General features: G+C 38.6%; 1 protein-coding gene across 1 annotated transcript in view; it reads right to left on the reverse strand.

Moving 5' to 3' along the window:
- Nucleotides 1-26048, reverse strand: part of fstl5 (follistatin-like 5) — a 209376-nt gene that overhangs the window by 30471 nt on the left and 152857 nt on the right. The window contains exons 9-10 of the mRNA XM_037675152.1: nucleotides 17439-17600; nucleotides 14393-14527 (exon numbers count right to left, since the gene is read on the reverse strand). Of these exons, the coding sequence (XP_037531080.1) occupies nucleotides 14393-14527; nucleotides 17439-17600 (297 nt within the window). The remainder of the gene's footprint in view (nucleotides 1-14392; nucleotides 14528-17438; nucleotides 17601-26048) is intronic.

The raw sequence follows: 26048 nt of genomic DNA on the forward strand, positions 1-26048 counted from the left end.
TGGTCTGGATAGTTTTTCCTTACGACTTTGGATTTTGGCTTTTTCACAGTACTTTTTTCAATATTTTCACTTGACCACAACTACATATTGTGCATTGTGTGTCTGAAGTGAACAACTGGAAGTCAAACAAAGAAGTGTTAGACCTAAACCACAATAATCTGTCTGCAGCAGTTGAACAGTGGCTGGATGTCTTTAAGGAGCAGGAAAGACAATCCTGCAAAGACCTGACAGATCAGAGAGGCGTTCTCCTACAGCTGAGAAAAGACCTGCATATGTCGAGCCTTTTTATCTTTTTGTATTTTTTAACTCAAGAAACAGGAACAGACTGTGTCTGCGTGACAGGCTGTTAGTAACAAAATGTCTAAAGATCCAATTTAAAACTGGTTCAGTGCCAGGGTGTGCACGTTGACTGTGTCTGTTGAGTTCAGGAGACTTTTTAATGTCTGAATGATTCATGTCAGAGTTCAGGGACTTAAAAACATGTTTCATCAATGGTCAGGTACTGGACTGAAGATCTGTGATAAAGCAGTCAGTCCCATGAAACTTTGATAAACCTTAAATAAAGACTACTTATTTATAAAATAAACTAGAGATGGCTTTAGACTTTTGCACAGTTCTGAAGATAAACATTCTCACAGTGAAAGAAATGATGCAGTTAGCTCACAAAGCTGGTACGAACTGATTTAACAGAAGTATTTTTAACCACAGTAGACTGATCCCCGAGGTGAGTCAAAAATATGCAATAAAGATGAGCTGCTCAGTGTTTGTTGGGGTTTGTTTAGTTTCTTAATTTATGTCACCAAATATATGATGTCATTAGGGTGGAAACCAATTTCCCAGAGTGTTTAACCACAGCAGCTGGACTCAACCCCTTAAGGGAGATCCTAAAATTAATGCAAATAAAATGAGGTTAAAGAGATTAATCAAAACTGTGATACTTAAGCAGGAAAAAAAAAAACATATTTTGAAAAAGGTTTGAAAGTTGAATCCTCCAGGTAGATAAATCACAAAAAAGGGTTAAATTGTGTCATCAGGACAGTTTCTTTATGGTAGAAACGTTTCATCTTTCATCTGAAAGACTTCATCAATCTGAGGCCTGCCAACCCAGATATGTCATATAAATATCACTTTGTTGATGTTTCAAGCCAGCCGTCTCCCAGAAACTGATTTACACTTGCAAAAAGGGACCTTCAGTCCAAAACAACCAATCATTATGCACAACAATCAAATGTTTGAGGCCTGATGGCCAACTTGCTACTCACAGAAACAGCCTGAGGACACCAGAAAAAGACATGAAAGCACAATCATCCAGGTAGATCACAAAAAGGGAAAAATCACAAAAAAATCCCCTTTCTGGGAATTTCACAGAGGGCCGGCTTGAAACACGTCAAGAAGGTGCTATTTATACGACAGACCTGGGTTGGCAGGCCTCAGACTGATGAAGACTTTCAGATGAAAGACGAAATGTTTCCTCCAACAAGAAACTGTCCAGATGACAAGATTTAACCTTTTTTTTGTTGTATATTTTGTATTTCACTTTTGCTCCACATCAGATTTCCACAATTTTTGTTCTGTGTGTGTGTGTGTGTGTGTGTTCATTCCAAACAACCACTCAGGAAGGGTTCACATTTTGACAAAAAATGTGTTTTTAACTAAAGCACAGCTAATTTCTTTCTATTTATTGGGCTGATTGGCCAAACACAAACCTAATGTTTCTTTTACAATAATTTGACAACTCATTCAACTCAACAGATTATACTTTTAAATTAAGGCAATTTTACCTAAAACATGCCAAATGTTTTAAACTGTAATTGTAATAGATCACAATAGGCTACTAGTTTTTTTAACTGCACATTATTATTTACTGAACTTGAATAAATTAGTGTAAAACAGTTTTTTTCCCCAATTTGGGTAAATACTATATTGTATCAACTTTATTTTGAATAAAATGTTTATAGTACGGATGCACGATATTATCGGCATTGTATCGGTATCGGCCGATAATATTGTTACATTTCAATATCGGACATCCCATTAAAATAACTTGCAGATATGAAAGGCGCTGTTTTGTGCCGACGTCACGGCGGAGAGGAAAATTCAAAATGTCGGTGGTGTGGAAGTTTTATTTTTTGTTGGTGAGGGTCAGAATCCAAAGATTTATGGAGTTGAGCCTCACTACATCGTCAGCAGTCAGATATTTTTTCGAGGTAACGTTACCCGAGTTACAAGCCGTCATTTCCGACATCATTGAGAAGCTAATATCCAATAACAAGATTTGTTGGGTGGGTTTTACCACAGACATTTGGACGTCGTGCAAGCCTCGTTAGCATGATTGGTCTTACGGCACATTGGATAGACAAAAACTTTGAACTTAAAAAGTCTGTCCTTCATGCACAGGAGTGCAGAAGATCCCACACTGCAGCTATAGGAACCTGGAACAAGCCTCCACAGGTGAGACAGTATCACAGGTGACTAATGCTAATAAATAATATTTAACACTTTTCATTTAATATAAGTTAAAGTGCTATGAATATCTTATGGCTGTTACTGAATATATGTCACCAGCTCTTACAGCTGTTGCACACATTTTGTAGCAAATAAGTCTAAATAAGAGGGTTATGTTCTGAAAAAGGAACATATATAAAATATTGGTATCGGTTATCGGCCTAATAAGTTTTAACATATCGGATATCGGCCAAAAATCCAATATCGTGCATCCCTAAGAAAAAGTGTTGTAAAAAACAATTGCTCTTTAAAAATGTTACTTCAAAAACCTTCAGACACTTAAAAGTTTGCATTTTTATCCTTATTAGGACAATTTATTGACTTCCCTGCATTTCCATTCATTCCTGTAGCCTAACCCTGACCATTACCAGTACACTCCTAACCCTAACCTAATCTCTATTCACACCTTGATCCTAAACCAAACCCTAATCCAACAACGGTACTCCATGAATTAGAACTGGTCGTTGGTCCCCAAAAGGACCTTCGGTCCTGGTAAGGAAGGTGATTATACCAGAAAGGTTCTAAACAAACAAACACACAAACGAAGTCGCAGCTAAAGACATTATGTTGGTCATGAACTCCGAGTCTCTGGTATGAAGCATGAATTGGTTCATTACGTAGAGAAACAAACCAGAGACTGAAGCAAGCCGTGGTTGCTTTGTTCCTTGCAGATCTTCTACAAGAAGAGCCGACACATGGTGAGGGGCAGATATTGATGCCAGTTTAGCAGCAGCCTGTCAGAGATGGATGGTGCTTTGCCTGCTGGTGACAGCCTCTGTTAAAAAGACCTCAAACGGTGAAAGCTCAGGTTTTCAAAAACATTAAAGTGTCAGGGTTACGTTTGAAAGAAAACAATTCAGTATTGTTCCTGTGAAGAGAAGGTTTGGACCTTCAGGCTTTAAGTGTTGAAACTGTGTCCAGAAGATCACTCCAACCTCAGTCATGAGATGAATTATCTCCCCAGCTTCTGGTTAATGTCAGTCCTTTGACAGCTGGCATAATCTTCACTAGATGGAGACTTTGAATAAGAAGCCTGAGGCAGGTCATTAACAAAGATTTCACAGAAATGGATCATTGCGTTCCAGGAAGTCAGATATCAAAAACATCTTCAAGTACAATTAAGATGTGATGTTGGAGCCTACAGCCACTACATGCCCACCAGCATCTCTTCCACTGTCGAAGCGTCCTTGATTCTAACACTTGTAGGCAGAAGCCACCCCTGTTAATAATGTACATTATTCATCTGCGAGCCTACGCACTATTACATCACTACTTGTGAACACTGAATCTTAACCAAAGAATCAAGAAAAACAGATTTGGAAATGTATAAAGACCGTTTTTTACATCTCTTTCATTTCTGAATCATCTAAGCAGCAGCCGGATCTTTCATTTCTACATTTCAAGACCTACATTTTATAGTAATGCGTTCAACATTTGTTTTTCTTGCAACAGCTGACTCAGCTCAGCCGAAGTTTACAGAAAGTCTACATGAATTACATCATTTGTTTTCTGTTTCCGTAGTCTCGTTGTGAAACCAGACGTTGCTCTGTGCATGAGTGGAAACCAAGCAAACGACGTTAAAAAGCCTCTTTGGCCACGGTGCAATCTATGCACCATATGGTGCTACTCACACACTCGATGTTTGTTTCCGAGTTCAAACGAGGAGTCTGACGCTGTGATTTATGACTTGAGTGGGAAACAGATGCTGAAGTCTTGATTTTTGATTACATTCTTGCAGGATTGTTTGTTGAAAAGCAGTAAACAAATTAAAGTCCACATATGTTTGTTGCATAGATTTGGGTGACATGTGGGTGTGCAATCAGACGGGTGAATTTTCTTTTTATAATCAACCAATACGTTGATTGATCTGCAGCAAATCTTACATTTGAAGTACTTGTCAAATAAAGATACGTGCAACATTTCTATTCCACTGCAGTTGTCACATTATCCTTCCAACTAGAACACTCGTCCCAACACCCAGTAATCCCAGTAGTGTTTATTGGCATACTGTATATATTACCTAGACGGCACCAGAAGCGGCTGGCTGTAGTGAAAAATGACATCTCTCCTTCTCAGGTGTTATTTTCTGGTGATTCTTGTAGCTGTTTGTTCAAGTATGCACTTTAAACAAAATACATTACGTCTATTCTTTAGAGTTGTGGTATCGTAGTCGACACCGTGACAACCAGTAGGATGGGACTGGGAGGAAGTGTAGCTGAGACGTTCATAAGAATGGTAATGTTTTGTCTGTACAGCACTTTGGTTGGCTTTGTAGCTGTTTTAAGTGCTTTATAAATAAAGTGGTATGGCATGGTATGTTGCACATCCACAGCGCACAGACTCTGGCTACAAATACAAAACTACGGCAAAAAAAGAACATTTAATCTTCAATTTTAGACAACAGAAATCAACAGTTGCTTTGTCTTTAGCTACATTACAGCTAACTTTAGCAGCAGGGATTGGACAGTGATGTTCAGATGTTCAAAGTTCAGTTAAAATGGGCCATTTTGTTTAGCATGTAATAAAAAAAATCAAATAAAAATCAATCTAATGAATGCCAAAGCATTGTAATAAATACTCTGTTGGTCAGTGATGCACTTGGACTTAATCCCATAGGATCTCACCCGTCCGTCGACTTTAACAGTCAAGTTGACTCTTGTTTTCTGGACTTTAATTGTTGGTATTTTTAAACCTCTGTTAATTTGTATATTGTTATTTATATAGTTTGTGTGATTTCTTGTGCATGTTCCTTTGTATTGAAACTGTGGCACAAGAATTTCCTGCGGGATCAATAAAGTTTTATCTTATCTTAAACAATAAAATAAACATCTTTGAATAAAATTCTCTGCAATATTTAGCCACGTTTCGTAGTTGAAAATAAAAAAAAAGAGCTGACCTTTATCAAATTCTGTGATGCTAGTTTATTTTTATTTAATAGAAACTGAGAAGTAATATTGTCATTTATGAAATCTCCACTTGCAGTAGCTTCCTCATGCGGCTGTAGATGTGGATTGAACGTCTGCTGTCAGGAGCGTCTCACGACTCCTGCTGCCGTTTTACAGTCGGCAGGAGAGGAGGCAGGACGTTCACTCCGACTGTTCTGGTGAAAAGCTTCACAGATGAAAGTTAGAGCCGGGTTTCTTCACCGCTGAGACTGTCAGGACGCTGCTAAAGATGAAGGTCAGAGAGAAGCCATCAGGCAGCGAGACGCTCACAAGACGGGGCAAAAGGACGTGGACAGAACAGATGAAATCTGAGGAAAAATCCGGCTTTATTTAATTTATTTGTTTATTTCCAAGGCTTTATAATTTTTTCCACTAAAGCTAACCCAGATATTAAATTTTGATTGAGTTGGAACGTTTGGTCAGGTTGTCCTGACATAAAAAGCTCAGATCCTGAAAGAACATTGAGGTCATATTTCAATAATTAATAAAAATAAATTAATTAAATCTAAGCTGTATCGAACGTGTTTGTTTAGATTTTTACAACCAAAAACTCAGTTTTCACTATTTCGATTTTCTTTTTTACAACCAGTTTAACCAGATTTAAACTTTAACTGATATAAATTATCTTTATATATGAATATTTATGAAAATAGAACATTACGTTTCAAAGTATTTCAAAATAACTTGATTAAAAATATGGTAAACTTGCTTTTATTCAGACAATATAATTTGAATATGTGAAATAAATGAAATGCGGAAACAAGAAATAAGCGGTTCAAATAATTTGCAAACATTAATAAAGTTTTTATCTTTATATTTACTTGTTATGCTCATAAATTATTATATCTTTGACCTAAGATCTGTCCAAGAATTACAAATAAATAAACTATTTTAAATTCAACTGAAGTAAATCACTGCATTCTTCTCGGCTGTACATGTTTCTTATGTAAATTAATTAATTTATTTGTAGCACAGTTATTACATTTCCTACATGAGAACATTTTTTTTCATTCAACCTTTATTTAATATTGTGTCCAGGTAGTGAGTGATTTCCAGTATAAATAGCAAGATGGATGTGAACTGGAGACAAAGTGCACCTCGACAGTGATACATTCATGCAAACTAAATAAAACGCGCTTCTTGTTTCCAGCGTTTCCACCTCATAAATCTACAGCAGCCATAATTAACCCACTGCAAATCAAAGATATTTTTGTAATAGCAGCTGCTGGAGAATCATTTTAATATCCACCGAGAACATTTCCTCCGGTAAAAGCAGCTGCAGAGTACGCAGACACACGTTTAGTGCCTGATTAGGTTTGCTGTGTAAACAGTGAGCAGAACAATGAAGACGAGCAGCTCAGGGTCTCCGAGTTGCTGAAACAGAGATGTATTGATAACAGCTGGTAGACGATGGTTTCTGTACACCCGACTGTTGCAGGAGAGCCCGACAGAAATATCCATCCATCTGCTTCGGCTTATCAAATACCAGCGAACACAAATGACAGAGCAGGGTCAGACCTGCGACACACACTTAATGAGTTTTCTGTTTGTTTCAAAGCAGCTGCAACCATAAACGAGTTGATTTATGTATTCAATTTGACGTTTTTACCCTCATTATATTTATTTTCCCCTCGTTGATCTTGAGCTCGTTTGATTAGATTTTGCTTTTTAGCAGTTTTTGATCAATGTTGTGTATTTGACAACTATTAATTTGACATTTGCAGGAAGTTTAGTAAGAAAACCTGAATGGAAACAGGAGTATTTTTAAAGAATTAACTGTGCGAGAAGAGGGGAACGCTCTGGACAGGGGGGAGATCCATTATTTTATTGCCATTAATCTAATTACAACATTAAACTATTTGATATTTCTGTTTGTCCAGACTTTTTGTGAATTCTCTGTAAAAAGATATTTTACCCGTCTATCAGTTGTTTGGTTTATTTTGAACGTGGTAACAATTCACAGGCAGCCATTTGAAGCAGAGGAGAAGGAAACAAAAAAATAAAAAATAAAGTAAAAATTAGGGATGCACCGATTCACTTTTTTCACTTCCGATCCGATACCGATCCCTTTGTTTGGTAACGGCATATACCGATCCGATACCGATCCGATATAGAAAAAAAAAAAAAACTGTGCTGATTTAACAAAAATGGCTAAATCGTGTCATCTGGACATGTTTTTTTTTTACATTTTTGTTGTCTACCTGGATGATTGAACTTACAAACCCAGTGCTGAATTAACGTAAAACATTTATTTTTTTAAACGCAGACATGAATTTACTGAATTACAAATTTATTGAAAACTCTGCACCATAACGGCACACTGAAACACACCAAGAGCTTCACAAGCTCAGTCAGACATGTAAAAACAACACAACTTTAACTTGTTCAGTCAGAACGCTAGCGTGTGACATCACTGAGCACAAAACAAAGAATTGGAGTGAATAGATCTGCCCAGTTATGGATCGGTCACATTGTCACCGATACCCGATCCAGAAGTTTTTTTTAAATATTTGTACTGATATCGATATTTGTATTGGATCAGTACATCTCCAGTAAAAACGCACAAATACTGCTCCATTTGTTTTTAGCTCACGTGGAAAACGAGTTAGAAGAAATATGTACTTATTTATTTTCACTCCTTCAACATTACAATACGTATTAATTATTATCTTATTCCTTATTAATACAACCGCCATTGGAAATAAAACAGAACTGTACAATTTCTAAAGACAGGCTGTCATCATATTTTATGTTCATGTTTCATGGAATACTTTCATCTTTGTTTTCAACAGTTTTACGTTTGGATATTGCTTCAACTCCACACAACAAACTCTTCCTCACAGTGCGCACATTCAAACTCCTTAAATTGTAACTTTTTTCTGGAAAAACAAACGCACCTGGAATATTTCCAGATAAATGGCGCCGCTTGTTTGTCCCTCTAACATGCAATGGGAACGACACAAACTGCTTTTTGTGGAGAATAAAAAGTGAATGTAATGTTTTATAACTGTTGCACCAGATCTACACACGGTAACTGAGGTAAAGTGAAATTGGTGATGGAGGATGCGTCTGATCTAATATCTGCTTGGCCTCATTCAGTGCTGCAAGGCTTCTTGATGCTTTAGAATAAATATGTTTAATGTCCGCTTTAAACCAAGTCTCATCCACTATTACCAAAAGAAATCTGATTTCACCAACTCTTTCAACACTAACCACATTTATGTATTTATCAGTCATCAGGTGAGATGAAAAACATTGGTATTATCAGCCTACTGGTTTGAGGTGAACCACGAGAACTTGGCTTCTATAAAAGTACAGAGCTACACTGAAGTAGACGCTAATTAGCAACATTTTTTTAGCTGTTTCACTGTTAGCTCTACGATACGCAGGATTTCAAAGCAACAGCAGAAATACATAGCTCTTGAAAACGAAGAGTCCTCCTGTGATGATGACGAAGAAAAAAGCAAACCATGAAAGATGCTAAACCAACTGCTGTGACCAAAAGGAGCAGAACGTTTCAGGATTATTCCACTGAATATGACGATGAGCTGTCAACCATCTTTTAGATCACAGTTGTCACGTGAGATGTTTTTCACTTGATATTTTCAAACTGTTGGTTTTATGTTTGTAGCTGGTTGTTTTTATTTATTTTGGCTTCCAAGATGAACACAAACAGAACCTCTGGTGCAGTCTGTCAGCAGTTTTAAATAAAATATCATTTTATTAGTAAAGTCCATCAGAGCTAAAGTTTGCACTGATTCATTTCCAGCAGTAATTAATGTCAGTCTACCCAAAGACCATGGGCCGTTCCTGTTACGCTGCAGCTGGAAACCTATTCAAGCGCATCGATAAACTCCACCGTTGTGTTGAGCATGTTCCATTCATTTCCTTTTCCCACAGCAGCTGCAACAGTCTCTAAATAAACTGCATCAATAACGTTCACAACATCCTGCTGCTGTGAAACGGTTACACAACAGTCCAACTCTTTCCATACTTCTCTGTGAACAAGTAAAAGCACGAGGCAAAGATGGTTTTAGAGCTAAAATTATTAGTGGACTGGGATTTGTTCTCAGAAAAACAAAATCTAGCTTCACCCTCAGAGCTTAGTGTGTATAAATGTTGGATTATTTTGTCAGCTTATCTTTTGCAGTTTTAAAATAATCTGCATGAGCCACTGATGATGAACAAAAACACAAAACAAGCCGTGCTTTAGCGTCACTTGTAACTCGTAAACTGGATTTCACAAAAGCTCAACTTTAGCACTGAATATTGACACAAACTGACGTCCAAATCTTCACTGAGCTGCTCTCGCTCCAGATCTTCACAGCAGATCATTTGCCTCCTCCTCATTCTATCCCAGCATCCTCCTTTGTCACATCATCACCCTCCATCCATGGACCTCCTCTGTGATCAATCCCTCCCCCCAGCAGCTTCACATTCAATTTCCTTTGTTCACAACATCCCACTTTATTTATAAAGCACTTAAAAAAAACATCAAGGCCAAACAAGCAAAGAACAAACATAAAATACAAAGATCCACAGAGGTGAAGATAAGAAACTACATGACTTCAAATACAGAGAAGTTAAAATCAACACACTGTGTCAAAAGCCAGAGAATAAAAGTTTTTATATGAGACTTAAAAAACAATGAGGGGGGGCCTGCCTGACCTGCAGTGGTAACTCAGTCCACAGTCTTGGACAGAGAAGGTTCTGTCACCTCTGAACTTAAAACGAGTGACTGGAACCAGTAAAAGCATCTGGTCTGCAGACCTCAGAGGGCGCTGGGGGAGATATGGCTGCAGCAGATCAGCGAGACAAGATGGGGCAGAACTGTTCAGAGATTTAAAAAACATACAGGAGGATTTTTAAATGAATTCGGAAGTGAACCGGGAGCCAGTGAGGGGAGGCCAGAACTGGAGTTATGTGCTCTCTTTTGTCTGCACCAGTTAAAAATCGGACAGCAGCATTTTGAACCAGTTGTAAACGTGCAGTGAAAGTCTGATTCCAAACTGTAATCAAACCTGCATGTTATGAAAGCATGTATCACTGTCTCAAGATTACTTTTGGGCAGTCTGGGCTTGAATTTAGACAGACGCTCGACTGTTTAGTCTCATGAAAGGGTCCATTATTACTCCCAGATTAGTGACTACTTGTTTCTCTAACGGGGCTAGAGAGGAAAGGTCGATACTTTGGTTCTTGATTTTGCCATTGGGTTGAAACAACATGACTTCTGTCTTATTACAATTTAAGACATTTAAAGCCATCCAGTCCCTGATGTCAACCAGGCAGTCAAGAAGAGGTTGGATAGAAAGTGCAATATCCACTATCCTTCCTCTGCACATGTCCCGACCATCTCAGCTGCTCCAACGTTGTCTTAGCGGTCCGTCTGATGTAATTCTGCTACAGGCGCCAGCGTTAGGAAACACTTCACATACCGTGTGCAGTTACTCATGTTCTGATACCACGGACAAGCCGAGTTCAGCTCAATGAAGCGTTCAGTTGGTGGAGAAGCCATGTCAAGGCAAACATGAAGTTACTTTGGGTTAGAAAGTTTTTCAAACATTGTTTATCTCAAATTTCTTTTTTAATAAATCATTTTTTTCTATAAATATCAAAGTATCTACCGTATCTCTACCCATCTACCAAATCCATCCGTCCGTCCATCCATCATTCATTTTTGGTGAAGTTTTTGTTAACAGGCTTATTTTGATTCTAATTAACATAAATTTTGTTGGAACTGGTTAAATGTTTAACTGGAAGTTCAACAAATTACAAAAGGTGTAACGACATTTATTACATGTATCAATGCTCTGTGTCAGCAAGATTTCAATTGTACGTACTTGTACTTTATTTAAAAAATGGAATTACTGCACCCTTAGTAATACTTTTTAATTCTGTCTAAAAATGGCAACATATTCTTCCGTTATGTTTTCATCTCTGCTTCCTGTCCATCATTAAAGCCACCTTCTCAATGTCATCTTTTAAACACTTCCTTCTTTTAAATATTTGAAAATATTGTCAAATTTGCTTAATGATATTTGAAATTAACTAATAGAAAAAGTTAATCCATCCAGCATCTTTACACGCTTCTTCCTTTTCGAATCATGGGGGTCACTGGTGCCCATGTCCTGCAGTCACTGTGCGAGAGGCGGGGGACACCCTGGACATGTCTCCAGTCCCTCATAGAGACAAACGAGACAAACAACCATTCACTCTCTCTCACCTAGAGACACTTTAGAGTTAGACAGTCTAACATGCATGTTTTTGGTCTGTGGGAGGAAACTGGAGTACCTGGAGAAAACCCACGCATGCACGGAGAGAACATGCAGACTCCACCCAGAAAGGCCCCAGCCGGGATTCCAACTAGCAACCTTCTCGCTGAGAGGCAGTAGCTCTACCAACTGATCCACCGTGCTGCTGATAGAACTTTGAATTTTAAAATAAAACAGGCATTTAAAGGATTCATTTTAAACTAAATGTAGGGAAGTATAATTTTGGGAGTTTGGCAGCTACAGGAAACTGCAGCTCACATTAGGCTCAGAGGACGAGGAAACTCACGGTAAAAAATGTCAGTTTTTATTCCTCGGTTGACTATCTGTGAATGTGGTCGGACATTATCGGAGGGAAACCAGAACAGGTCGAAGCAGAAAACATTTCTATTAAAGTCTGTTTATGTTCTCCTTCATACCGCAGCAGTGCATCCATGTCTGCTCGTCCCCCGACACCTCTTTGAAGTCGTGTCCTGCGAGGTTACTCACTCCAGAAATAGGTCTACCATATCTAACTGCTAGCATCATTTTGTCTCACAGTAGACCTTCAGAAGCTTTAAAGCACATGGGTAACTTCTGACATGACTGAGCATGATCCTCTGATGCGTGACAGGCAGGGCAGACGGCGATCGCATCTGAAGAGGTCCGGCGCAGATCTGGGACAGTGAACGCATCACATGTGACCTGACTGCAAAACCTGTACCAACTGGGATCCCTCATTACCAAAGAAATAAATATACAGCACACTGACAAGTGGCTGGATGCCCCCGAAGAACGCCCCGTTATTTCTAAGAAGGTCAAAGTTAATTACTGCGAGTTGCTCTTTTCACAGAGGAAGAACAACGAAAGATTGTTTATCTGGAATGTTTTCACAAATAAAAAAGGTTACTTGAGTCGCAAACCTGAAGTTGTTAAATACATAATTAGTCCCAAACACCTGATCGCTGAACACTAGGTTTTTAAATTACTGATGTGATGCGTGTCATCGATAATTAGTCAATTAGTTGAGTAATAATAAATAAAATATTAAGTTCAATACATTAAAGTAAAAAAAAAAAACAAGTTTTGCCTTCACAAACTCAAAAAATATATATTTTTGTGACCTTGTAAATGCTAATTGGGTAACTGATTTATAATTGATTTGGTTAATAGATTCCTTTAGGGAGAAAGAAAAGAACAAAACAAAATGAGCATTTAGAAGATTGAGTAATAAATCTCTCGGCCTCAACAGAAAATGATCCTGGAAGTGGGCTGTTGTGTGTCTGAATGAATAAATAATCATTTCTGAGATTAAAAAAAAAATAATAAAGAAATTGAAAATGCACTGTGAATGTTTATTGCTGAAAAACTTGCTGAAAAAACAGCTGAAATTAGCTAAAAACGTGAAATGTAGCTAAAATGAAAGAACAAGCCTAAGTTAGCAGAAGAAAGCAGAACATATTTGCTGAATTATGTTTAAATAATCAGAAATGAACATAACAATTAATAATTTAGCTAAAACAGCTGAAAAGTAACTGAACAGGCAGAAGGAAGCTTAAACTACCAGAAGAAAGTGGAAGAAGCTGGAATGAGCCAAAACAATGTGGAATTAGCTGAAAAAGCAACATTTAGAACAGAAACAACTAAAAGGTAGCTGAAATAGCAGAAAAAAGCTGTAATTTGCTGAAAAAAGCTGAAATGAGCATAGCAAGCTGAAAATACCAAAATTGCATTTCAAGCGAAAATGCAGTGTGAATCCTTATTGCAAAATAACTTTCTGATAAACAGCTGAAATCGGCTAAAAAACATTCTGAAATGCAACTGAAATGGAAGAACAAGCCTAAGTTAGAAGAATAAATCAGTATGGAGACATATTTACTGAAGTAGGTTCATTAGAGCAGAAATGAGCACAAAAATTGAGAAATTAGCTTAAAAAAATAAATAAATTGGCAACAAAAAAAAAAAAAAAAAAAAAAAAATAGCTGAACATGCAGAAAGCAGCATAAACTACCAGAAGGAACTGAAAGAAGCTGACATGAGATAAAAAAAAAATGTGAATTACGTGAACAAGCTAAAAACAGCATCAAGACAACTAAATTTACCTAAAATAGCATAAATAAGTTGAAAGGAGCATAACAAGCTGAAATTAGTAGAAAGAAGTTAGAAGAAGCAGAAAAAGTTATAGTTAGACAAAAAAAAATCTGAGAGGAGAAGAAATTAGCTGAAAGCAGCTGAAAAAAATATTATATTTGCAGAAGGAAGCTGAAAGAAGCTGAAGCAGAACAAAATGTGAAAGGAGCAGTAAAAGGTTGTAAACACATCTAAAGATCTGAAGGCTGTAAAATGAGCTCAATTCATTTTCTATGATGGAAAAAAAATGGCAAAAGGCTAAATATTTCAATAAGCTAAAGTTGCAACAACACCAAAAGTCACAGCAGGATTGTCCTGAAAGAGCTGAAGGTTTTGATTCATGATTTGTTGAAATAGATGAAAACTGCAGGATGAGTACCGAGCCGAAACATGTACGCAAGAAAAATGGATGACGGTAGACAGAATGCTTCACAAACATTCACACAATGAAAAACCCTCTGGAAAAAACTTAACTTGCATCTCAAGAAATCAACTTAAAAAGCATAAAGCTTAAAAGCTTAATTTCCCCTTGAATAATAAAAAGAAGTAAAGATTTAAACGTACAGGTTTTGCGTGCCGAGTCCTCCACGAACAGAGAAGAGATGTCCTCGTCCACACCAGCCTCATTTCTGGCAATGCAGGTGTAAGCGCCGGTGTCTTCGAAGTGCACGTTGCTGATGTGCACCTCACTTCCATTTGCTGTGAGGAACAACAGAGACCGAGAAAAGACAAATAAGAGTCACTGGCAAGAGACTTGCTGTTTCTTAGTCTTTTGGTAAACTTGCACATAAATATATTTATTTTTAACTGTTTGAAAGGAGGATGACGTGTTTGTTTCATTAACAGTTCAACAAGGCTGAAGTTTAAACTAAGAAGGTGGCAAATGTTTCTGTGAGGTTTAATTTGAAAAACAAACTGCTTGTCAGATATTTTCAGCTAAAATCTTGAACTGAAATGTAAAAATGATTAAATTTTGCCAAAATGACTAACTTATCTAAGAAAATTGTAGTTGGTAAGAGACTTGTTTGTTTGTTTCCCCCCTCATCTGGTTATTATAACCACAAGGTCTCAACTAGAAGGCAAATAAAATGTATTTAAAGCCAGAAATTAGGATAACAATGCCACTATATGAACACTATTTGTATCAAAGCCCTAGTTATTTAATATTCACTGTATACTTGTTGTAATATTTGCAGATTAGAGCAACAAGACTTGTTGCTGTTGTTTCCTCAAATAATGAAAAGCTTTGATTCCACTGTAACGGACTGTTTTTCTAATTTCATGTTTTATAATGCAAACAGTGATAAATCTGCAATAAGCCAAAAACACACAACTCCTGACTGAAGCCAAACAGCTCCAGTGTTGTTTGATCAGTCTCAGAAACTTCTCCCAGAGATTTTAAGACTGTTCAACATGAATCTGCAGTTGTATGTGCAGGTTTAACAGTTGAATACTTCTGGGTCTTTGATCACGGAGCCCATCATGATTCAAATGCAACACATCAGAAAATGTTTTGCCTTGACCTTAGAGCTTAAGTCAAAGGTTTTGGAAAGTTTCCATGGATCTATTTCTACAACTCACAACATATGTATGATCAAGCTGGGGTTGCATTTCCTCTTGCATCCATGTCCTGGCAGATTGGATCACATGGACCTTATACTTTGTGTCAGTTGGTCACAACATGAAGCTCCTTGGATATGATCTTATAGCTTTTACCTTTAACTTGGACATTACAAATGTCCTGTTTGAGCTCCTCAGGCAGCGCATACGTTTGATTTCTATGCGTCATCGTACCCAGTGGCACGGTGGTTTCCTGTAAAATGGTCGATGGAAAGCTTGATGTCACCAGTGATCCTCAATGGGGACAAACACTGAAGTAAAACCTGAACTTGCTGGGTTTGGGGCTTTCATGTACGCAACAGAGTATTTTTTTGACACAGGACCTTTTGTAAATCCAGTTTTCTGAGTAGAAGTTTTTGTAAAAGCCCATCGATGGTGTGGAACAGCACATGCACACTACGGACAGCTGCAGTAACGATGGCAGACAGCAAAGTGAAGTTTGTGCTGCTAACTCTTCTACTTTTCAGAGCTTCTGACGAGGAACACATGTGCTGCATCGTCTCGTGTCAGCAGAGAAGCATTGTTCACATTCTATGACTACTGAACAGGCCTGTAACTGTTTTTATGCTTAAGACTATCAGGTCTGTGTGCAATCATGAGGTCTGAAAATACAAAAAAAAAAAAAAAAAAATCAGTCCAAAGAAATGACCTGGTATGGAAACGGCAACAGTGATTGATTGTGATCAATGCCTTGCGTGTGAAGATGTAATGTTTTCACAATCAGCTTAAGAGATCCTGAAGGAAACAGTGTCCAAGTTTGAAATATGACTAATATGAAGAATACTAATAGTGTATTTATGATTTCCAATACATTTATTTATACTATTTTAACATATGGTTGTAAAATGAGTTAATTTTTTTAAGGCATAAAGATATACATTTAAAAAACTGCTTTTAATTGAACCTCTCTTACTGATAAATACCATACCAATTTATTTATAGAGCACTTAAAACAGCAACAAGGCCAACCAAAGTGCTGTACAAAATACATAAACAAGCACAGCAGACAGGAAAACATAAAATAAAAGTATAGATACAAATATCAGTGGATAATAACTAAATGGCCGACACTAGACTACAGACAGGACCAAAACAAATCACAGCGTGTCAAAGGCAAGGGAATAAAAGTGAGTTTTCAGGAGAGACTTAAAGAGTGAGTGTGGGAGCCTGCCTGACACGCAGTGGCAACTCATTCCACCGTCTTGGACCTGCAACAGAGAAAGCCCTGTCACCTCTGAGCTTGCAACAGGTTTCAGAAATTAAAAGGAGCATCTGGTCTGCTGACCTCAGAGAGTGTGGTGGGACATATGGCTGCAGAAGATCAGTGAGATAAGATGGGGCAGAACTGTTCAGTGATTTAAAAACACATGAGTATTTTGAACTGGATCTGAAAGTGAATGGATATCCAGTGCAGTGAGGCCAGAACTGGAGTAATGTGCTCTGTATGGCCTGTACCAGTTAAAAATTGGGCTGCAGCATTTGGACCAATTGTAGATGTGCAACGGAGGATAAAAGAAGCATGCAAGCAACTCCATCGAACAGAATTACTGCATCTTTTTGCTACTTTAGTACTTTTTGTTAATCTGATTGTGTCTTGTTAAAATCAGTGCATTGCCTGTTTATTACAACGTAAACACCGGTTACAGTTTCACTTTAAAAACACTAAAGTATTTATGGAAAAACACCTCGTTATCATTTCTTTCTAAATTTTTTTAGGGTTGACTTACACAGCAGTAGCCAGGACTAATTTAACAAAACAACTGTTTTAACGGTTTATTCAAACATAATTTACCTTTTGTAGACATTTGACTGCAAAATAATTTAGTTTATTTTTCTTCCTGTAAATAAGATTTAGCCTTTTGTTTTTACTTTATCCCAGTCGTTTATTAAACATTCAGATTTTGATGTTGTAGACAAAATATTGTCACTCTCTGTGATAATGGGGGAAAAAAGTAGTAAAGATCAAGCATGTGGCAGTTAATTAATTTACCTTGCAGGGTGAGTTGTTTGGACAGCTTGGTTTTAATGTCCATGCCGTTCTTGAGCCAGGACAGTTGTGGAGCGGGGATGCCCTCAGCGTGGCAGCGCAGGCTGGCGGTCACACCCGGCTCCCTGGCTTGGCTCTCTGGATGAACTCGAATGACTGGAGGAACTTGAAGGTAGAGAAAAAAGACTTGATTTAAAGAATAATCATGAACTTAATCCATTACTATCCTGAGTCATGCTAAATAATCCAGGTAGAAAAATCCAACAAAGTGAAGTCAGGTCCTCTGGATGTTTATTTTTGTTGAAATGTTTCATCTTTCATCCAAAAGACTTCTTCAGTCCAAGGAGCCACAACAAACTCAGTCTTATAAATGGCACCTTCACATAGTGGGTCAACCAGATTTATGGTGCTAAACTGGTTTCTGGAGCTTGAGGCAGTCGTGGTCAAAGTGGTTTCTGTCTACAAAAGAAACCATCCAGAGGAGCTGACTTAACTTTGTTGCATGAATCCATTCCTGTTTACATCAGCACCGGAGAAGTTGGTAAACCTCAAAGAACAAGAAGTTTTGGGTATGAAAAGTCCTGAACCTCTGACTCCGCATTAGCATATGCTATCAATAGTTTCGAGTGCGTTTGCAGAGCTGCTGAACATCTTTAGATAAGGTTAATGTGTTGCCTCGAAACTGAACACATCGGACAGATAAATAAATGAGCAAACGACTGTTCTGATATTGATGTTTGCCTGGTGGCAGTGATTTTCTGTAAACTTTTGTTAGAAGAGAGGTTTGAGACTAAAACCAGAAAATAAATAAAAGTGGGTGGAAACAGAAAAGGCACTAACTAAATGAAAAGCCGACTTTACATATTTTGTGTACCAGTGTTTATGTGCCCTACTCTACCCGCAAGGAAAAAACAAAAATAAGCATTCTTCATATTGTACTTCCAAACCCCACAAATTATCATAAATCAATAATCCACAGAAGTACATAATATGTATTTATGCATTGGCTGAGAATATGCCACAAGTTTTGTGCTACACCCAAGGGCTAACCAATCAGATTATTGGTCTAGAAAACATATAAAAAAACGTAAATTTGAATAATCCTTTACACATGCTTATTCTAAATACCGTAACAATGATAAAACCTTTAAAAAAAAAAAAGAAGCTATCCCAGAGAAACTGCGACTGAAACTTGGACAATGAAATATTTAGAGATGAGTTAAAAAGAAGAATGACTAAACTTATCACAACCACCTGGCAGCAGTTTCAGTCAGTGCATCAAACATCACTCCTGTTTGGAGCGATCCCTTTTGCACCTCAGTGGCCCAAATTGGTGTCCTCCTTTTTTATTTTCCCTTTTTGAAACAGTCTTCAGATGCAGGAGCCGAGGACGGAAGCGAGAGTTTTGGCAGAGGCAGAGAAGGCAGACATACTGTAGAGAGCATTTCCTGCGGGTACATGGTTACAGGAAGTTTTTACTCAGCCAGGTGAGTGAAAGGACTGAAGATCGCTGCCATGGCCATCTGGTAATCACAGCACACGGGGGTTTTGGAGTTCCTGTCATCCTTACTGCCAACGCACAGTCCACAGAGGACCATGAGGGTTCTTAACTCAGGTTTCATACCAATCAAAGTCACATAGGCTCTTCAGATACGTTGATGCCTCTCAGCAGTAACAACGCTGCTTGAATAAAACCCATGCAGGCAATTATTCTGCACCGTCCTCTGAGCATAGATTATCATTCCCATTTAATGACACATCAGCAGAGGACTTAATGGTTCACACCGAACGGTTGTAGCAAAACAAGTATTTTAAAATGTTTCTTTTTGTGTTTCAAAATCTAGCTTTGTGATTATGATCAATCTGTGTAAATGGACCAATCTTACACCGGTAGTTAAAATAAAGACAAACTTTAGGGTAAGGTTTAAAGATGAAACGCACTCTAATGGTTCTGAAATTATTACTCAAATAAAATTGTTTGGTGGCCTCAGGATTCCATCTCTGCTCTTTGCAGATGATGTGGTCCTGTTGGCGTCATCATGCCGTGATCTTCAGCTCTCACTGGAGCGGTTTGCAGCCGAGTGTGAAGCAGCTGGGATGAGAACCAGCACCTCCAAATCTGAGGCCATGGTCCTCAACCGGAAAAGGGTGGATTGCTCTCTCCAGATTGAGAGTGAAGTTCTGCCTCAACTGGAGGAGTTCAAGTATCTCAGGGTTTTGTTCACAGTGAGGCAAGAATGGAGTGTGAGATTGACAGATGGATTGGTGCAGCATCTGCAGTATTGCGGACACTGTACCGGTCTGTTGTGGTGAAAAGAGAGCAGAGTTGTAAGACAAAGCTCTCTGTTTACCGGTCGGTCTACGTTCCTCCCCTCACCTCTGGTTATGAACTCTGGGTAGTGACTGAAAGAAAGAGATCGTGGATCCAGGAGGTTGAAATGAGTTTCCTCTGCAGGGTAGCTGGACTCACCCTTAGAGACAGGGGGAGAAGTTCAGTTATCAGGAGAGACTCAGAGTAGAACCACTGCTCCTCCACATCGAGAGGAGCCAGTTGAGGTGGCTCGGGCATCTGCTAAGGATGCCCTCTGGACGTCTCTCTAGGGAGATGCTTCAGGCATGTCTGACTGGGAGGAGACCCCGGGGAAGACCCAGGACACGCTGGAGAGACTACGTCTCTTGTTTGACCAGGGGACACCTTGGAGTCCTCCCAGAAGAGTTGGAAGAGGCTTTGGAGAGAGATGTCTGGACTTCCCTGTTCAAGACGCTGCCCCGAGACCTGACTTCAGAAGAAGAGGAAGATGATGGACGGATGAATGTATGGATGGATGGATGAGCAGCTCAACAGTGATAAACAGAACTCTGCTGGATTTCTTACTCTTGGTTTATTCAGGGTGATGTAAGTTGTTTGAACTCAAAAAGAGTTTCTACTCCTATTTTATACACACATCAACTAATTGATTATTCAAGGACAACAAGCAACTAATTATGAAAGTTGTGTCGTTTTGGAGCCCAGCTGACGACGAACAGTAACATTTTACAAATGCTATTTTACTGGTTAGACAAGCGGGACGTGCATGATTTATCCAAACTTTAGCTGGTCCAGAATCCTTTGAGTTTGAATTTCTAAAGTCAGAGCAACAAATGTCCCAGAGTACTTTAGTACTAAAGTACTTTAGTACACAATAACTTCCTTTTTATTAGTTAATGCTGAAATGTAAACTGGGCGGGACGATGGTGCAGTTGGCAGAAGTGTCGTCTCTCAACAAGAAGGTTCTCTCTGAGCTACATGGTTTTTCTCCAGGTACTCCAGACTAAAAACATGCATGTTAGGCTGATTGGTGACTCTGAATTGTTCCTAGATGAGAGAGAGAGTGAATGGATGAAGTGGCGGGTAAAAGATAATGGATGGATGATTTGTAAAAAATGAAAATATTTTCCTTTAATAAACGTATGTACTGAGTAAACAGTGTGGTGTTTAAAAAAGATCTCATTGTTATATAAAAAAATAAAAAATAATCCTAACTTCTGTTTAGAAATGAAGCAAATCTCCATGCAACATTTATCATTGTTGAATTTTTCTACTGCTTTTTGGACAAATATCAAATTTAAATATCTAATTTATGATTGCATAAACTAGATATATAAATTTGATATTATATATAAATTTGATATTGACTGTTGTCATTTACAGCACCGACGCTCGCAGGGCTTAAACTTGCAGCCACATTTTTTCAGCGTTGTAATTCCCTCCGGCTGCCCAGAGAACTCAATAAAGGTCATTACTCAGTTAAAGATTCATTATTCAAAAGAAGCTCATGTCGGTGAATCCCCTCTGTTGACGAGGAATGTGGGAAAAAAGAAGTGAACATCTCTATGCTGCTGCAGCTCCAACCGGTCTCTGATGGGTTAACACGGTGCTCTGAATGATTGAATCCTCCTCAAAGGTAAAACAATTAGAATGAATAAGCAAGTTGGTCTATTTGGCTGCCAAAAAGCAATAATCTCATGAGAATAAGGAAAATAATTTAGCATTCAAGTTCTTTTTATCTCCAAAGAGCAACCATCAATAATTAAACAAGTGGATAAAACTATATAAACTAAAATGATTCTTTCAAAAATAGTAAAATGCAGTTTCTGTGTTTCAGGTGTGAAAGAAATGTTTAATAGGACACAAGTTTCTTGTGTACTTTTTGTGCATCTCATCACGAAGTAAGTAAAATAAAATTTGGTATTGGGACATTACATAAAGTTCATAAGGTATTAGTTTCAACATTTTAATCTAAATAACTGTTTGAGGATCGTACTAATCCAACATTAAAAGCCAGGTGCCCTCATGGTTAGACTCTTGTTAAATATAAATACCATTTTTAAATAACAATTACACGCCAGAAGGGATGAGCTACAAAATGAACTTGGAAATGGAACACGTGCAACAGCTCTACAAGCTCCAACAATGTGACGTTTCTGAATAAAATGGAATTCGTAACACAAGTTCCTACGGGATCACTTAAGTGGTCATTGCATTATAAGTGTAAAATATTATTTCACTGTAGAGTTTCAAACCTGCACTCTTCACATGGAGTTTGACGGGGAATGAAAAATAATCACAGCGTTTTGAAAACTATATCAAAATCTAAATCCAGACTTGTTGTATTTGATTAATTACGTTATTTTAAAACTCTGTTTAAATACTTTCTCTTGACCTAATGACGCTCCATTAATAGGACACCAACAGCAGTGACTGGCAGTTAGTTTCTGCATTATGGTGCATGCCGAGAGCGAAAGTGGTGACTCTGTTTCTGCTGCTCAGTGGTCTGTCATGTTTGCAACATATCTCATGAGCCAGTGGGCGGATTTCAATGGAACACTTGGACGTAGATTTACGACAACGTTTGCAGCCAAACCTTTTCAATATGGCCACACCACATATGCTCACATACGACTGTGCAGCTACCCATCCAGGCTGTCGCATTGTAAAGTTTGCAGATGATACAGCGGTGGTGGGATGCATCACAAACAATGATGAGTCCAGCTACAGGCAAGAGGTGGAACACCTGGAGAGCTGGTGCAAAGAGAATAACCTTCACATCAATGTGAAGAAGACAAAATAAATGATTGTGGACTTCAGAAGGAACAAACTCACCTAAACCCCCCTGAACATAAGAGGAGCTGTAGTGGAAGTGGTCTCCAGCTACAAGTACTTGGGTGTGCACCTGAACAACAACCTCAGCTGGAGCAACAACACCACCAGCCTGATGAAGAAAGCTCATCAGAGACTCTACTTCCTCAGACGGCTGAGACGAGCTGGTCTGGGAAGCTCAGTCCTCACCTCCTTCTACAGGTGTGCAGTGGAGAGCATCCTGTGCTCCAGCATCAACGTGTGGCATGGAGGCTGCACAGCTGCAGAAAGAAAAGCTTTGCAGAGAGTGGTGAAGGCTGCACAGAAGATGTTGGAGTCAGCCTCCCCACCATCACAGACATCTACACCTCCAGATGCAGGAATAGGGCCACCTGCATCATGAAGGACCACACTCACCCAGCACACACTTTTTGCCCTGCTCCCTTCAGGAAGGAGGTTGAGGAGCATTAAGTGTAGAATTACTAGACCGAGGAACAGCTTCTACCCTGAGGCTGTTAGACTCATGAATCTCTAACCAGAATAATCACTGTGAAAAATCACATGTTGCTGCTGATCTGTTTCATGTTGCTGCTGATCTGTTTCATGTCACTGCTGATCTGTTTCATGTCGCTGCTGATCTGTTTCCTGTCGCTGCTGATCTGTTTCCTGTCGCTGTGTTCATTTGTGCTCATCTGCTCACACACTCGTGTTTGTGCTGCTGTTCGGCGTAATGTGGTATACTACTAGTGCTTAGTGTATTTTTAGTTTCAACATTTTTCTTAGTTCATATCTTGGATCTTATAACTGTTTTTCTTTTACATTTTATACTTTTGTTGGATGTAACTGGGACCTTGAGTACACAATTTCATTCCAAATGACAAATAATCTCGAATCCTTGAAAGCAGCTTTAGTAAGCACAAAAATGTCTATAGGTCAGTCAGTTGATATTAAACTAAGTTTGACGTGGTAGCACAATCTTATTTTTCTTCTTTCAGCTGCTCCTTCTTCAGGGCAGTGAACTAACTCACACAAAGACTTGATAATTGAGTTTATGCCGGATGCCCTTTCTGATGTAACCACAGCCCTCTGTGTGGAGCAGAGAGCTGCCATCTCGAGCGCCCAGGGAGCAGATGCTGGGGATTAAGAGCCTTGCTCAAGAGCCCAGAGTGGGGCACATGAGGTTGGATGCAGGTGTGGATGTTTCACCTTTCACACCCACATCTTGATTTTGAAGTCCAGGGAGTTGAACCAATGACTTTTCAATCACAGGCCCACCTTCTCTAACCTCTTCAGCACCACTCCCTAAATGGTAGTGGTATTAGCAGAAAATAATCCCAACAAATAGACCACACTATTTACCTATTGATTTAAGCCTAATTCTTTCAGAGGCACAAGCTTCATGCACACAACTATGACCGTGCGATGCAAGTAATCTGAGGCCGATATTTTCTTTTTGTACCCCAAAACCTGTGAGTACAAATTGACCAAGACTGCAAAGGTAGGATTTAAAGAAGTGACGACTTGACTTGGAGTCGACGCCTCATGAAGAAGTTAGAACGATTTAGTGAATACTTCATCAATCCAGAGTGTTTTAAATAAGCAAGTGAGCATGAAAGCTATAGTTGCTGCTCTGTAAAACTGAATATACCAGTGTATAACTGTGTATATATACAATAAATATATTGTACATAGTACTGTTAAAAAATTGATTTTGTAAACTGAGTTTTCACTTTTAAGCAGGGACTAAATTTTATTATACATTTTACATAAATTAACATATTTCACCAGTTTCCAAAAACACAAAAACTATAGCATGGAAACGTATTATTATTTAATGTGAAAGTATTTTAGCTACATATTCTACCATTATTTGTGTTTGATTGTGCAAACCACTCGTGCACATTCCCAGTCAGTCGTGAAATAGAAAAAGGCTGAGCTATGCTTCTCGTCCCCCACTCAAAACTCGACTCAGACAAGATATGAGAGGTCACGTTCTGATGTTTTTCTGAGGGTGTCAGGAGAGCCACTGCCAGGAGAATGTGGCACGGCAGGACTGACAGCTCCATCATAAAACTCCCCAGCCAGTCGTCAATCACTCAGCAAGGCTCCGGCTGCCTTGGTGCTTCAGTTGATGAGCAGGGATGCACACAAACATCATGGCAGGAGACTACTTTACCATCCCACTGCTGGGAGATTCCAAACAAGCCCAGGAAGACTTGTTACACCTCTTCAATCAAATCACACTCATGGAGGTTGATAAAGAAAATACATACGACTGTTATAGACATTGGATTGTGAGAATTTATTTAATTTTATTTAAACCATTATTTTACCAGGAAATAAATCCATTAAGATTACTAATCACTTTTACAAGGATGTCCTGGGCAACCTGCACAGTGCAAACAAGCCATTACAAATACAGCAACTGTCTTAATAACAGTAATATTAAAATATTTACAACAAAACATCTGGTAATAAGATGTAAAATACAATACATTCCAAGTCCACGTGCCTAAATAGGACAAACTCGTCCTTCCTGACTCTGTGGCACAAAAGGGACCTTAAACCACAGCCAGCTGCTGGTCCTGAGACTGTGAGTGTTCTGTAGTGAAATGAATTTGAAGGAGAAACATGATGGTCATTTTCCTAAAATGGCTTTGTATATGGAAATATACCAATGCTTTATCCTTAGTATATTGAGTGAAGTCCAGCAAGGGTATATGAAGTACAATGGTGAGTCCTAAAGGGTGAACCTGTTCTAGACCTCAGAGCAGCATGGTGAATGGGCTCCAGTTTAGCCAAGGTAGTGGGGGAGGCAAATCTATAGATTGTGTCTCCGTAATCCAGCTGTGATAAAAACAAACTCGTTACAAGCTGCTTACGGGAAAACATAGAAAAATATGATTTCAGTCTATAAAAAAGAAAAAAAAAAAAACGAGGACATTTTAGCTTTTTATTAGATCTGTAATGTGATATTTAAAATTAAGATTTTTATCCTGCCAAATACCAAGATATTTTCATGCGTCTACAAGTTCTGTGATATCACCATTCAGTGTTTGAACAGAAGGAATAGTTACCACAGAATTATGGGAAAACAACATAACTGGTTTTACTAGCATTTGGAACTGATTTTGAATCTCCTCCTTAGAGAACTTTACTAATTGGCTTTTATGTATGTGAATGTTTCTGTAAAGTGTCCTGAGACAACTTTGCTGTGATTTGGCTGGTGCTATATAAATAAACTGAATTGAACTGAACTGAATCACTGAGAGCATTCTGTACAGTTTTGAAATCAGCCTGCAGGTTTGTGACCTGCATCTAGTTAGGGAGGGTCAGAGGTAAAGGTGGAAACAGACTAATGAGAGTTTACCTCAAAACACTGTGCACACACTGGAACCAAAGTCCTTGATTAAAGCGAGGTCGTCTTTCTGCACAGTTGGATGATGTGGGGATACCTGCCCTGAACTTCATGCTGCTGTGCTGTAGGTTGCCCC

The sequence above is a fragment of the Nematolebias whitei genome, chromosome 4 (assembly GCF_014905685.2).
Source record: "Nematolebias whitei isolate Nwh7 chromosome 4, NemWhi1, whole genome shotgun sequence".
NCBI classification, from domain to species: Eukaryota; Metazoa; Chordata; class Actinopteri; order Cyprinodontiformes; family Rivulidae; genus Nematolebias; species Nematolebias whitei.